Below are 12,442 nucleotides of genomic sequence, written 5' to 3'. Positions count from 1 at the left end.
AGAATGACTAAAGATCTGAGGTGATCTGTATTGAGTGAGCAGTGAGCCTTATGACAAACCTTGACAAACAGAAAGATGTTGAAAAAGCGGAAAGGTGATTAGAAACCCAGGCAGATATGATGTGTGTGCGGATTATGAATGAGACTAGCAGGTCATGTCTAAACAGACATGATGACAGGACTTTGTATGAAGTTCAGTAGGTCTTTATACTTTAAGTAGGAAAAGAAGAACATGAGGCTAAACTGGGGCTTACAGTCACTTTCCTAATAGATCAGCTCTCAGACACGGTTTAGGCATATGTGACCATCTGAACCTTGGCGAGTGTGCAGGATGCAAGTCTCTTTGTGTCAGTGTTTCAGTGAGGATGAAAGTATTCTGTTATATGCTGAAGCTAAAGAACAACAGAAGATCTGGAATCCATATTTGAATGTTGTGTCTGTTGTCTCATGCCAAGTCAACGTAAGGTATAGACAGAAGTAATTGACTACTAGTGTAAGATTAGTCTAGTTCAAGGTACAGTTAGTTGAGATCTGTGTTACGTCCTGTACATTAGGCAGGACTCCATCTTGCAGGACAGTGGCCTTCAGCCAGGACAGGGTCAGGTCATTCGGGTCACTCAGAGTGCAAGGGGATGAAAATGCACTGTCTGCACACAAGGCACACAAAGCTATCTTTTTATTGAACTCTTTGGCCACCAAGAGGAGCCCATAATTATCTTTGACAAAACTCATTAGCAAGGACCTTGTAGCAACATCAGCGACCAGGAATTCCATGAGGAAAGACATGCACAGAAACAAAGCCCTGCACACATTTCACTGCGCCCTTTGACAAAATTTAATGAAGTGTGTTCAATGTCCCCCTCATCAACATTTGAACCCTGAGCCATCATTACTGAGATCCTCTCTCATATGCCCTCTGTGGCTCTGTGTGGGACACATCAAATGGCACCTTCACTTTACCTCTTTTGTCTGGATTCGGCCAAATTTTTGTAGGAGATGTTGTTGTTATTGTTGTTGTTGTTGTTATCCTGGGCCTTATTAGTATGAATTGACCATTGCTATTGTGTCAGAACCAGTTAGCTGGTTTTACATCACAATCATATGCTCTGTGAGCAAGCAGTCTGTGGCAAGAGAGAAAAAACTCCAGAACCTAATTTTCAATAGTTAACCCTCCGCTGACCTTTGACATTTAAATTGTGGTGTTGTCAATTTATAGTCAGGTTCCTCAATGTTCAGCAAATGATAGAATATGATATATCATTTATTCTTGAGTAAGAACTAAAATAAATAGAAAGAAAGAAAAAGATAAAGAAAGAGAGAGAGAAAGTTTATGTACTAAGAAATTAGTTTGGATTTATCTGTTCACTATGGTCAGTTATGTTTAGGTATCTCCATCTGCTTCCATTTTCTCACAGAAAAATTGTGTTTTTCCTTTTGTCTATCACTTAATGTCAGTCAGGATACAATAATAATGTCCCAAATATTATACAGTGCTCAGCGTAAATGAGTATACCCCCTTTGAAAAGTAACATTTTAAACAATATCTGTGAACACAAACACAATTTCCAAAATGTTGACAAGACTAAGTTTAATATAACATCTGTTTAACTTATAACGTGAAATTAAGGTTAATAATATAACTTTGATTACACGTTTTTCAGTTACTCATATTAGGGTGATGCAAAAATGAGTACACCCCACAACAAAAACTACTACATCTAGTAGTTTGTATGGCCTCAATGATTTTTAATGACATCACCAAGTCTTCTAGGCATGGAATGAACAAGTTGGAGACATTTTGCAACATCAATCTTTTTCCATTCTTCAAGAATGACCACTTTTCGAGACTGGATGCTGAATGGAGAGTGATGCTCAACTTGTCTCTTCAGAATTCCCCATAGGTGTTCGATTGGGTTCAGATCAGGAACCACTGAATCACTTTCACCCTGTTCTTCTTCAGAAATCCAACAGTGCCCTTAGATGTGCGTTTAGGATCATTGTCATGTTGGAAAAGTGCAGGACGACCAAGAGCACGGAATGATAGTAGCATCTTCTCTTTCAGCATAGAGCAGTACATCAAAATTCATGATGCCATCAATGAAATGCAGCTTCCCAACACCAGCAGCACTCATGCAGCCCCACATAAGGACACTGCCACCACCATGTTTCACTTTAGGCACCATGCTTTTTCCTTTGTATTCCTCACGTTTGCGACGCCATACAGTTTTGAAGCCATCAGTTCCAAAAACATTTATCTTGGTCTCATCACTCCAGAGTATAGAGTCCCAGTAGTCTTCATCTTTGTCAGCATGGGCCCTGGCAAACTCTAGGCGGGCTTTTTTTTTGTGCCTGGGCTTTAGGAAAGGCTTCTTTCGTGGACGGCACCCATGCATGCCATTCCTCTGCAGTGTACACCATATTGTGTCATGGGAAATAGTCACCCCAGTTTGGCTTTATAACTGCAGTGAACTTGCATGCTGATTTTCTTCAAACCTTCTCATCAGAAGACGCTCCTGTTAGGTGTTAACTTCCGTGGATGACCTGGACATCTCTGTGAGATGGTTGCAGTTCCATCTTTTCAAAATGTTTGTACCACTTTTGTTATAGTATTCTGACTGATAAGTAAACCTTTGCTGATCTTCTTGTAGCCTTCACCTTTCTGGTGTAAAGAAATTATTTTCTTTCTCAGGTATTGTGACATTTTTCTTCCATGTGGTGCCATTGCTGACAGCATGAAATGGGAAGGTGTTTTAACACACTTTTATAGTCAACTGTCTGCTGGACACCTGTGTAATGAATATTAGACTCACCTGTAGTTGAATTCTTGTTAAATTAGACATTTGTAGTCTAAAATTTAGCTTTGCTCCAGAGACGTTCAGTGGGGTGTACTCATTTTTGCATCACCCTAATTTGAGTAAAACTGAATTTTATAACATGAAAGTTATAACATGAAAGCAAGGATAATAATATAAGTTAAACAGATGTTATATGAAACTTAGTTTTGTCAACATTTTGGAAATTGTTTTTGTTCATTGAGATGTTGCTTAAAATGTTACTTTTCAAAGGGGATGTACTCATTTACGCTGAGCACTGTATATATAATTCCAAGTTTAGCATTTATTTAAATGAATTAATGATAGTCCTGACAGTGTTTTGTTTTTTTTTGTGTTTCTGGCTGCTCATAGGACCTATTAAAATGAGGGAAATTATAAATAGGGGACATTTTCATTCTTTAAATTAAAATGTCTTTCAGGAATACTTTGTTTTGCAGGATTTTTAAAATTGTTTTCATCTGACTGCTTCTGAAACATTATAAAAGTGGTATGTATTTCTTTTAAATTAACTTCCTTTATATCATGAAATAGTAGGCCCATCAATGTCTTTTTAAATTATATTTATATTTTCTGTTTTTGTTTGTTTGTTTTTAACATTTTATTTATTTTATCTACATGAAGCATTATATGATCTGAGGAGATGGTTTTAGTGATAAAGTGTCATTTTGATGAAGTGCAGAGAATGTTGCTGTATTAAAAACCAGCAGGTAGGTAAAGTTGTGGTAGGTAAACCAGTGATAAATCATTTTAATTAACTCTTATTCCCACAGTAAACCAAAAATATTCTTCTGTGGGTTACAGCAGAGCAGCCGTGCCCCTTGGTCATGAAATATATTAATTTTGGTCATACACAAATAAAAATACTCTGATACAGATCTTTGCCAAATCCCAACTTGGCTGTGGATATCACCAGCTAAAAGCAGTAAAATTGACTGTTCTTTGAATTAACATTATAAAGATTTATACTGGCTCATCAGTCCACTTGATCAAAATCTAAACCCTTTATGCCACATCTTGCAAGAGTCATTCAAAGGTCATAAGATGACAACCTTGGAGCTATGGGGGTGGAAATAAACTGTAATTGACTAACTGTACAAGATGTTTTTGTTTTGTTTTGTTTTATTATTATTATTATTATTATTATGTGTCAGTGTTAAGGCTAAACTGTTGGTGGCTATGAAGGCTTATTAGTAGATATTGGTTACCTATATGATAGATATAATAACGAGTTGGTCATCTGAATGTTTATTAAAACCAAACACACCATGGTGGATTAAGCTATAGGCTAATGGTTAATCCCAGATGGAAACACTCACTGCGATAAAACAATATGCTCACATTATAATAAACGAAGCAATCTTTTATATTGTGTTAACAGCTTTATCGTTTAGAATGGAAGTGTTGTCGTTTTGTCGCGTCGCTCGCCGCAGTGTACAGGAGCTGGAAAAGCTGGAAAAGAGCTAAAGAGCAGAAGAAAGACTGTCAGCGGGAGCTTTGGCTGCACACTTGCGGATCATAGCTGTGTCGTGCCCGGTCATGACAGCGGACGCGTCTCATCCTCAAATACTTCTTGGTGGGACATTCCATTGGCTTATTGTATTTGTAATGAACTACTGACATGTTTCTATTCCTTAACCCTTACACAAACCTCTCTGCTAGATATTTATGTTTATTAAGCAGTTTTCTTCGTTGTGACCGTTGGCTGGTCTCCGTAAAGGTGATACGTTGTAGCCCAAGGAAAACCTTAACCACACACATTTCATCTTCACGGTTCAAGTGATCAGATTTAGTGGCTCGTTAAAAATGACACTTAATGGCCTAGTCATTCCGCTTTTTTTGTTTATCCGTCATGCGGTGGTGTTTATTTATTGCGTCTTTATTATTGGAGATTAGCGGAAATCTGTTTTGGATTAGGCCGCTATCGCTACAACAGCCCGTAATTAAACTAGCACACTAGAACAGTGAGATGACATGACGATAGCTATGACACTGCCTTATCTATCTATCTATCTATCTATCTATCTATCTATCTATCTATCTATCTATCTATCTATCTATCTATCTATCTATCTATCTATCTATCTATCTATCTATCTATCTATCTATCTATCTATCTATCTATCTATCTATCTCTACCTACCTACCCACCTACCCTTAGATAACATTTTGATAAACAATTTAAATGTTTTGTGTGTTCGGCGTTTTCAGTAGGCCTATGGACCGTTATTGTAATGCCATTTACATCCAATGCACTCTGCATAATGCATAGCATGTGTCCCCATGCACCCATCCATTAGACTAATGCACAGTCTGAACAACAGCCACGTACCCAGGGATCCAGTTCTTTGAAGGGAATAACACATTGTAGGACATACAGGACACATTTCCACTGTCACCATTTTAACGCGAAAGCACCAACGCTATCTCTTATACTTATTCTGCCCTCGTTGGTTTAGATTTAATATGGAGTAAACCTGTTGTAAGACAGGCTCTTAATTGATCTATTAGTTGCAGTATGAGCCTGATGCTCTGTGGCAGGAATCCATGCTATTATTGCCGGCTCCCTCAGGTATAGCGCTACCGCACTAATCCCATTGCACATGCATCATTACCTTCAATAATGTTTGGCAGCTCTTCTTTACAGCTACCATTTTAATTACCTTTGCTTTAAATATTTAACACGGCAAACGTCTTTATGCGGTCGGCTCGCACGCTGTGTGGTACTTGTCAATTCAAAATAAGCTTTTATACTGGGAAAGACGGTGCATTATTTACATTATTGTGAATTAACTTTTTTTTATTATTGTTTCTTTGTCTCTTACAATGGGAACTTGTGTTGCAGGTCAGATGTTTGGTCATGTAAATGCAGGACAGCAAGCTGGTCTTTGAGCGTTACACAACGGTGTTTTGAATCTTCCAAGTTACTCTCCATCATGCCAATCTCAGTCCTTGTTTTTTCCTCCCCCCTTTTTTTTTTAATCAAAACAGTATTCAGAATATGATTTGAGAGATTATATTTAGGCAGATTTGTAGAAATAGATCTCGCCTGTTGGACAGATTGCTTGGTACTGGAGATCCTGGAGGATAATCCATATGATAGTCCGATGACCTTTAATAAAACAAAACTATTGGACTAAGAAGGAAAGCATGGCACCTGCATGGTGTCAGGCCTGTGATATACAGTTTATATATATATATATATATTTTTTTTTTTTTCATCAACAAATCTAGTCAGATTTCAGAATCCTAAAAAAATGTATTCGTACAAGGAATGAAATGTAAACATGCGTTTTTGTTATTAGTATTATTATTTTATCTGCACATTTTAAAAACGTAAGGACTGGCTAATTATTTATAACTATATGATATTATGGCCATATCTTTTACTGACATTTGAATTTCTTTTAAAAATATTTTCTAATTAAACTCCTATTAGCTAAATTATTATTTATAACAATATTATGACCGTCTTTGTCACCCTAAATTTCCAATGAGGAATTCTGCACCGCAAACAAGTGACATCGACCGTCTGTGCGACCCCTTTTTCAGTTCGCCCACAAATTGACCACAGCGCCTTTGAATAGACCTAATACTCTTATTACATGCTTTAATCTTTAAATCCGTCCAAAAATAATGTCTCTTTCGACGGTTTAATTTACTGGACCCTGACAAGATCATCGCTCCCGTCTAGTTTTTATTTTTCTCGTTTGCATGATCATGTTTTTCTGACAGAAAAGTTTGAGGACTTGATTTTTCTTACTAAAACGACGTAATAGTCGATATAAATCTTGCATTAGTAGCGTGATAGATAGCAATTTAAATCGAAATAAGCTAAATAAATTCACCCTGTTTAATACGTAAACAGTCAGTCTAAAAGGGTTTCTTTCTGGTTTTGAACCAGCCCAGCAATTGCTTTGTAAGTTTAATTGGGTGCTTAAAGATCCCCAGGGATGTTAGTTCGAGCAACTGACTGATCAACATCAAAACACTTGATGCGCGTTTCATGGTATGGATGCTCCCGCGTGACCTCGTTGTTAACACAAGAGCTGGATGATGATGAATCTGCTCGCGCGCAGTGGAGACAAAGCTGCATTCATAACCAATTCCTGCCTCGCTCTGAGCCTGAACAGTAACAAAGTGTTTGATGCCAATTCCGATTAAATAATGACAATGAGAAACGGATGTACCCTTTCTTCGCAACCTTGCAGAGTCCATTCACGTCCTTGTCTGAATTTATGACCTTCCAACAATGTCCAGCGTTCACGCATAGAGTCGAGAGGATGAACTGAACAGTGCAGAGCTATATCTGATTAATTAATAAACAAAAATGAGAAAATTAGTTCTTATAAAATATTTTATAAATAACATGACATTTATACACAGTTTTCTTGGTATAAACTACCTCAGGAGCACAGTATCGCACCTCATTTATTTTTGATTAGTAAATAAAAAGTAAAAAGACTGACTGTAAAGTTTACACCAGCTTCCAAAAAAGTAAATCACATAACATTAAATACATGACCACATAGAAATAAATGTAACACACAACAAAACCTTGAGAGGACTCATGGTAACAGATAAATAAAGCTGATGGATAATCAAACAATAAATAGATAAATAGAATTACTAAACTACGATTGCCAATGCAAACATAAGAAATCACAATTTATCCTCATACACAAAACATTGCATAAAGTTATTGACACCATCAAATCATATTGTGCAAAATTAGGGCTGCCTCTAGTTTTCACAGTTCCAGGAAGAGTGCACATACTCATCGTGCTACTATTTCAAGTGTCTGCTGCCACGGGCTTATAGTTCTTCATTGACTCCATTCCATAGTGCATAATGTAGATCATAAAAATGTCCCCATGTTTATTGGCATTTCCGCAGTCCTATTTCAGAGGGAGAAGGGAAATGTACAAGTATGAGCCAATATTGTGAAAGTTAGGCTAGATGAAAAGGGTACAGGTAATATTGGATAACTGTGTGATGGATTTTAACTCTTTTCCTCAAATCACTTGGAAAGATGCATCATTGTTTTTTTAGTTGTGCAGTATAGCTGAAATAGCCAAAGCAATCCAATAATGTTCATCAGTTAGCCGATGGCTGCGCAGCGCAAATGTTTACTGTTATCAGAGATGCTTTTCTATAGTGAGTATGTGTAATGGCATTATTTGAGTGCAGGCTGTGGGGTGACACATTATGTAATCCTAGATGATTGGATTATTTTAGAAAAAAAAAAAAAAAAAAAAAAACTGTAGCCAAACAATAGTTTGCAGACACATTTAAATGCATGCTCTTTGCAAATCTTTCTTAAAGCTAGTACATATTAAGTTTATGCAATGTGTTAATCATTTTCCTTCTTGTCATTATGTGAGGGATATCAGTTATATAAGTACAACCCCATAATAGGTACATGTGTTAACATGTGTGTATTCACTCATGCTCACCTGCCTCACCTCTTCATCACAGGTCTGAATGCAGTGGTCTTAGTATTCTGGATTGTTGGACATGTGTCATTGAGTTCATTGGATTCTATCTCTGTCTTTCCTGCACCGGGGAAGCCTGTAGTACATACAAACACACAAGATCACAACAACTGTCAATAAACAGACTTAGCTTGTATACAGATGTTTTATTTGTTTTATTTTGCATATTTAGTCAGGTATTTTAGTTACTTTATTTTAAGGTGATGTTATTACAGTGTAATTACACAAATGAGTACTGAGTAGTATTTATTAACTACATGTACTATAGGGTTAGGGTTAAGGTTTGGATTACGGTTTAGTTGATTTTAATTATGCGTCAATTACTGTTATTACTATAGTAAGTGCATGTAACTTCAGTAGCTACATCGCCTTAAAATAAAGTGTTACTGGTATTTTGAATATTTGAAATATTACATGATCATTTAGAATTACGAAAGCTAATAACTTGTTCATTTCTATAGCTCTGTAATGAACCGTAAACACAGAAAAATGTACCTTCCATTGAGGAGTACTGGCAGGATTCTGTCAGTCCAGGATAGGATGAAGAATGAAGTTGAAGGGTCTTGTAGCTCCCGCTACTGTATGCCTTGTGTATCCCCTGCAGTCCTTCTTGGTAAAGGCTTTCAGTATTGCTGAGGTTTGTAGGGTCCTGAAGGCCCTTCAGCTCCCCACACTGCACTCCTCCGACTGTGGGCAGCCTGACTCCCTGCATTGGACAGTCCACGGGCCCAGTTCGTACATCCCCACCATTCTGCGTACCTAATACAACCCCTGCGACAGCCGTACGTGCGAGCGACCAGATCCGAGGCTTTTCCGACGACTCAAAATGAGATAGTGTCACAGTGTTTATGGAGGTGGACTGAGGTGAGGGCTGCTGTTGCTGCTGTTGTTTGGATCCCAAAGGATCCAGGTAATCGGGGTTCAGAGGCCCCAAACCCTTTAGACCACAGGGAAAAGATGGGAAGTTCGAGTGGAGCGGGAGGTCAGGGTTACAGTCTCTCTTTGGAGGGGAGGAAATCGGGAGGTCATCCTGACCTGATTTCTCACAGTCACTGTCCAGCTTGTCACAGTCCTCGTCCTCTATGTCATCCAGGTCACTGAACTGCAGGTCCCGCTCATCTTTACTGTCTTTGGAATCTATGCAAGAGGATTTGCAAACAACAAACAGAGTTTAATGCTTTTTGTTTTTATTTACAGAAAGTAAACATTTAATTTATTAGCTGACAAGAGTTATGAGGTACCTTTGGTAATGCTGTCTGGGTCACTCTTATTAAGGTCTTCCTTCCTGTCATCGCCTGCTTTGTTTTTAGGGGACCAGGTCATTTTGTTTTCTTTTTTTAGTCTCCTTCTAGCATTGGCAAACCAGGTAGACACTTGCGTGAGAGTCATTTTGGTGATGATGGCCAGCATGATCTTCTCACCCTTTGTAGGATATGGGTTCTTCCGGTGTTCATAAAGCCATGTTTTAAGAGTGCTTGTCGTCTCACGCGTGGCATTTTTTCGTCGTGTTGACCCATTAAAATCAACCGTCCCATACCTGGATAAAGTTAAAAAGCAGCATCTTTAGAATTTTTGACAGCATTTGTATTTTCAGCATGTTTTAATGTGTCATATTAGAGGTGGGACAGATGCAAATCTCACCTATCGTATTGGTACTGGCCAAGTGAGTGGTCATATGGATAGTAGGCGGCAGGTTGGGTTATAGTGCCATGAAGACTGCCTGACCCCTCTTTGATTTCATATTGTGGGTTCTAGAGATTTAAAAAAACAAAAAAGCCTTTAATATGTGATATAGCTTTCATATATTACTGGTACTGTACTTAGCAAAAGACATTTGTTATTTAGAATGGAAACAGCACTTTTACCTTCTTACTGTCTCTAAAATATATAACTTACATGATAAACTATAAAAAAACTTTTCTGTTTAGTTATTCCCCTTTAAACTATAGGCATTACATCAAGCACATGACATGCAGTGTCACTCCATTCATTTGTTTATTTCTTCTGATTATTCAAAGTTATTTCACCAGACAGCTTGACAGCTTGATCCTCTTACCAAGCCAAAATAATCAATAACAAGCCGTGACTTGAATGAGTCAATCGATTGAACGGAGGACCCGCGCTATATCTGCTGAGAGCGCTACACGTACCAGGCTGGAGTAGATGGCAGAGGGGTCGGCGCTGTACGGAAAGTAGTTGGCGTAGTTCTGCCCGGCTGCCGCGGCTGCTGCTGCGTAGGGAGAGCCGTACATCCCGAGCGCGGCGTTGAGCTCGGTCCGCGTGCTCGCCAGCAGCCGGTTCTCATAGGAGGGACAGCAGAAGGAGGCTGCGGTCTGAGACGCGCTCGATCCTTCCGTCACCGACCTGGAAATCGAATCGCAGCAAGTCGTACTGGGGTTTGCCGACACGAAGAACTGCATGAAGAAAATTGTGGATAGACATGTCATTTTATATTTGCGTTGCAAATCATGCGCACAGTTTCCTTAGTAAAACAAAAGTAAGGTAAGATTACGTTAAGAAGCTTTGTGGAGAACTGAAGTCTTCCTTTTTGTAACAGTTTTCAATTTCTTCTCGTTCATGCGTTTTATTCATAAAGATAAGAAGTGTTCTTTCATTTTAATTTAAGACTGTGTTGTTTTTTTTATTAAATATCCACAAACATACCTTTTAAAAAGAAAAGGCGAACCTTATTTCTTGTCAGCTGATTTACTTGTTCAGTGTAAAAAAAAAAAAATCAACAAAACTATTGTTTTGTCAAAACTTTCTGTTAAGTTTTGCGTCAGGGAAAGAAAGTTAGGCTATCCACCAGCAAGCCCGGATTCTTTTGCCAATATAGTTGTCTTTTTTACATTAAAATAAAACTATAATTGGTTGTAAGTCATGATGACGAAATTATCTATCAGTTATCTGTAAATGTCTAATTAGTTTAGACACACAGACTTGCAAAGGCTACCGGCAAAGGGAGGAGTCTCGCTTTCAGTCTAAACAATTACACCGTAAAGGTAATTTACACGTTTACAACAACACGTGAGGTCATTTATAATTCAAATAACCTATTACTATAAATATTGACAAACCCCACGATATCGCCTAACTTTAGTTTAGGACTTAGTGACAGAACAATCCGTTGCTGCTGCTGCTGCCTGTTATACCGAGTACAGAGATTATGACACAATGTGGAAAAAAAAAAGACTATGCATGCGCGCTCATTAAGTATCTACATGAGAAAAATATATTATTTTCATGCTTACCTGAGAAGTTGCATTGTAAGGATATCCAAACTGAGAGAAAGACATAGCTGCTTCTTTTGTTACCATAAGCAATATTCTTCTCCTGCTGATCGATTGAAACCAAATCTACTTCAAATCCACCGTCTTACACACATTTCCACACTCGGCCTTTCGCTCAATAATAGATGACTGCACTTAACTGGGAAGCACTGAGGATGTTTACGCCAGCCCTAGTTTATATGTATAAGATAATCCCCTTAAGGAATGAGAAATTAGAGTTAAGCTTCATCAAGTACAAAAATATTGTTGTTAAACAGCTGTAGAAAGCTTAAAGGATAACGTAAGACTTGCAAGATATGAACTTGTGGTTGTGCTATTATTTGTGCCTCTATAGTTCTTTAGAATTCATCCATGCACGGGTATCAGTGTGACGTCATTCTAATCCCGGGACGGCGAGGATAGAATGATGTCTTTGCCAATCACGTCATGCTTCGCGCTTTTCTTGAGGTGTGTTTTGCACACCCCTGTCCCCTCTGTTTTTTTTTCCCCTTTTCTTTTTAAACAGTAGTTTATTTTAAGAATTCGAGAGCAAAAAAGTAACACTGGGCTTGCTAAATGCAATAGTATTTATATATATATATATATATATATATATATATATATATATATATATATATATATATATATATATATATATATATATTCGACTTTCAAGATTATTTTGGATATTCAATTGAAAATGAGGTTGTAATGCCAAATAACGCTTTATTACCTGGTAGATATCCGTGTTCTCCTTATTTTAGTCATGCAAAATATTTTCAGGTTTATAAAGTTAATATATCACAATATATCAGATTTAATCATAACTATAATTTATTTCTATCTAT

General features: G+C 37.7%; 1 protein-coding gene across 2 annotated transcripts; it reads right to left on the bottom strand.

Annotated features, from left to right (window-relative positions):
* Nucleotides 1-7,241: 7,241 nt before the first annotated feature.
* On the bottom strand, nucleotides 7,242-11,914 carry irx6a (iroquois homeobox 6a). 2 transcript variants are annotated; one of them, XM_067400714.1, is made up of 7 exons: nucleotides 11,577-11,914; nucleotides 10,476-10,739; nucleotides 9,967-10,076; nucleotides 9,567-9,862; nucleotides 8,821-9,462; nucleotides 8,287-8,401; nucleotides 7,242-7,728 (listed from the first exon to the last, which is right to left on the bottom strand). In XM_067400714.1, the coding sequence occupies exons 1-6, from the start codon at nucleotides 11,640-11,642 to the stop codon at nucleotides 8,292-8,294; spliced, it is 1,488 nt and encodes a 495-aa protein (XP_067256815.1). In that variant the 5' UTR covers nucleotides 11,643-11,914; the 3' UTR covers nucleotides 7,242-7,728; nucleotides 8,287-8,291. The 2 variants fall into 2 exon arrangements, with proteins under 2 accessions (XP_067256815.1, XP_067256814.1); XM_067400713.1 differs by having other exon boundaries at nucleotides 8,296-8,401.
* Between the last annotated feature and the right edge of the window lie 528 nt (nucleotides 11,915-12,442).

The sequence above is a fragment of the Chanodichthys erythropterus genome, chromosome 11 (genome assembly GCF_024489055.1).
Source record: "Chanodichthys erythropterus isolate Z2021 chromosome 11, ASM2448905v1, whole genome shotgun sequence".
Classification (NCBI taxonomy): Eukaryota; Metazoa; Chordata; class Actinopteri; order Cypriniformes; family Xenocyprididae; genus Chanodichthys; species Chanodichthys erythropterus.
This window is presented reverse-complemented; position numbering and strand designations above follow the sequence as displayed.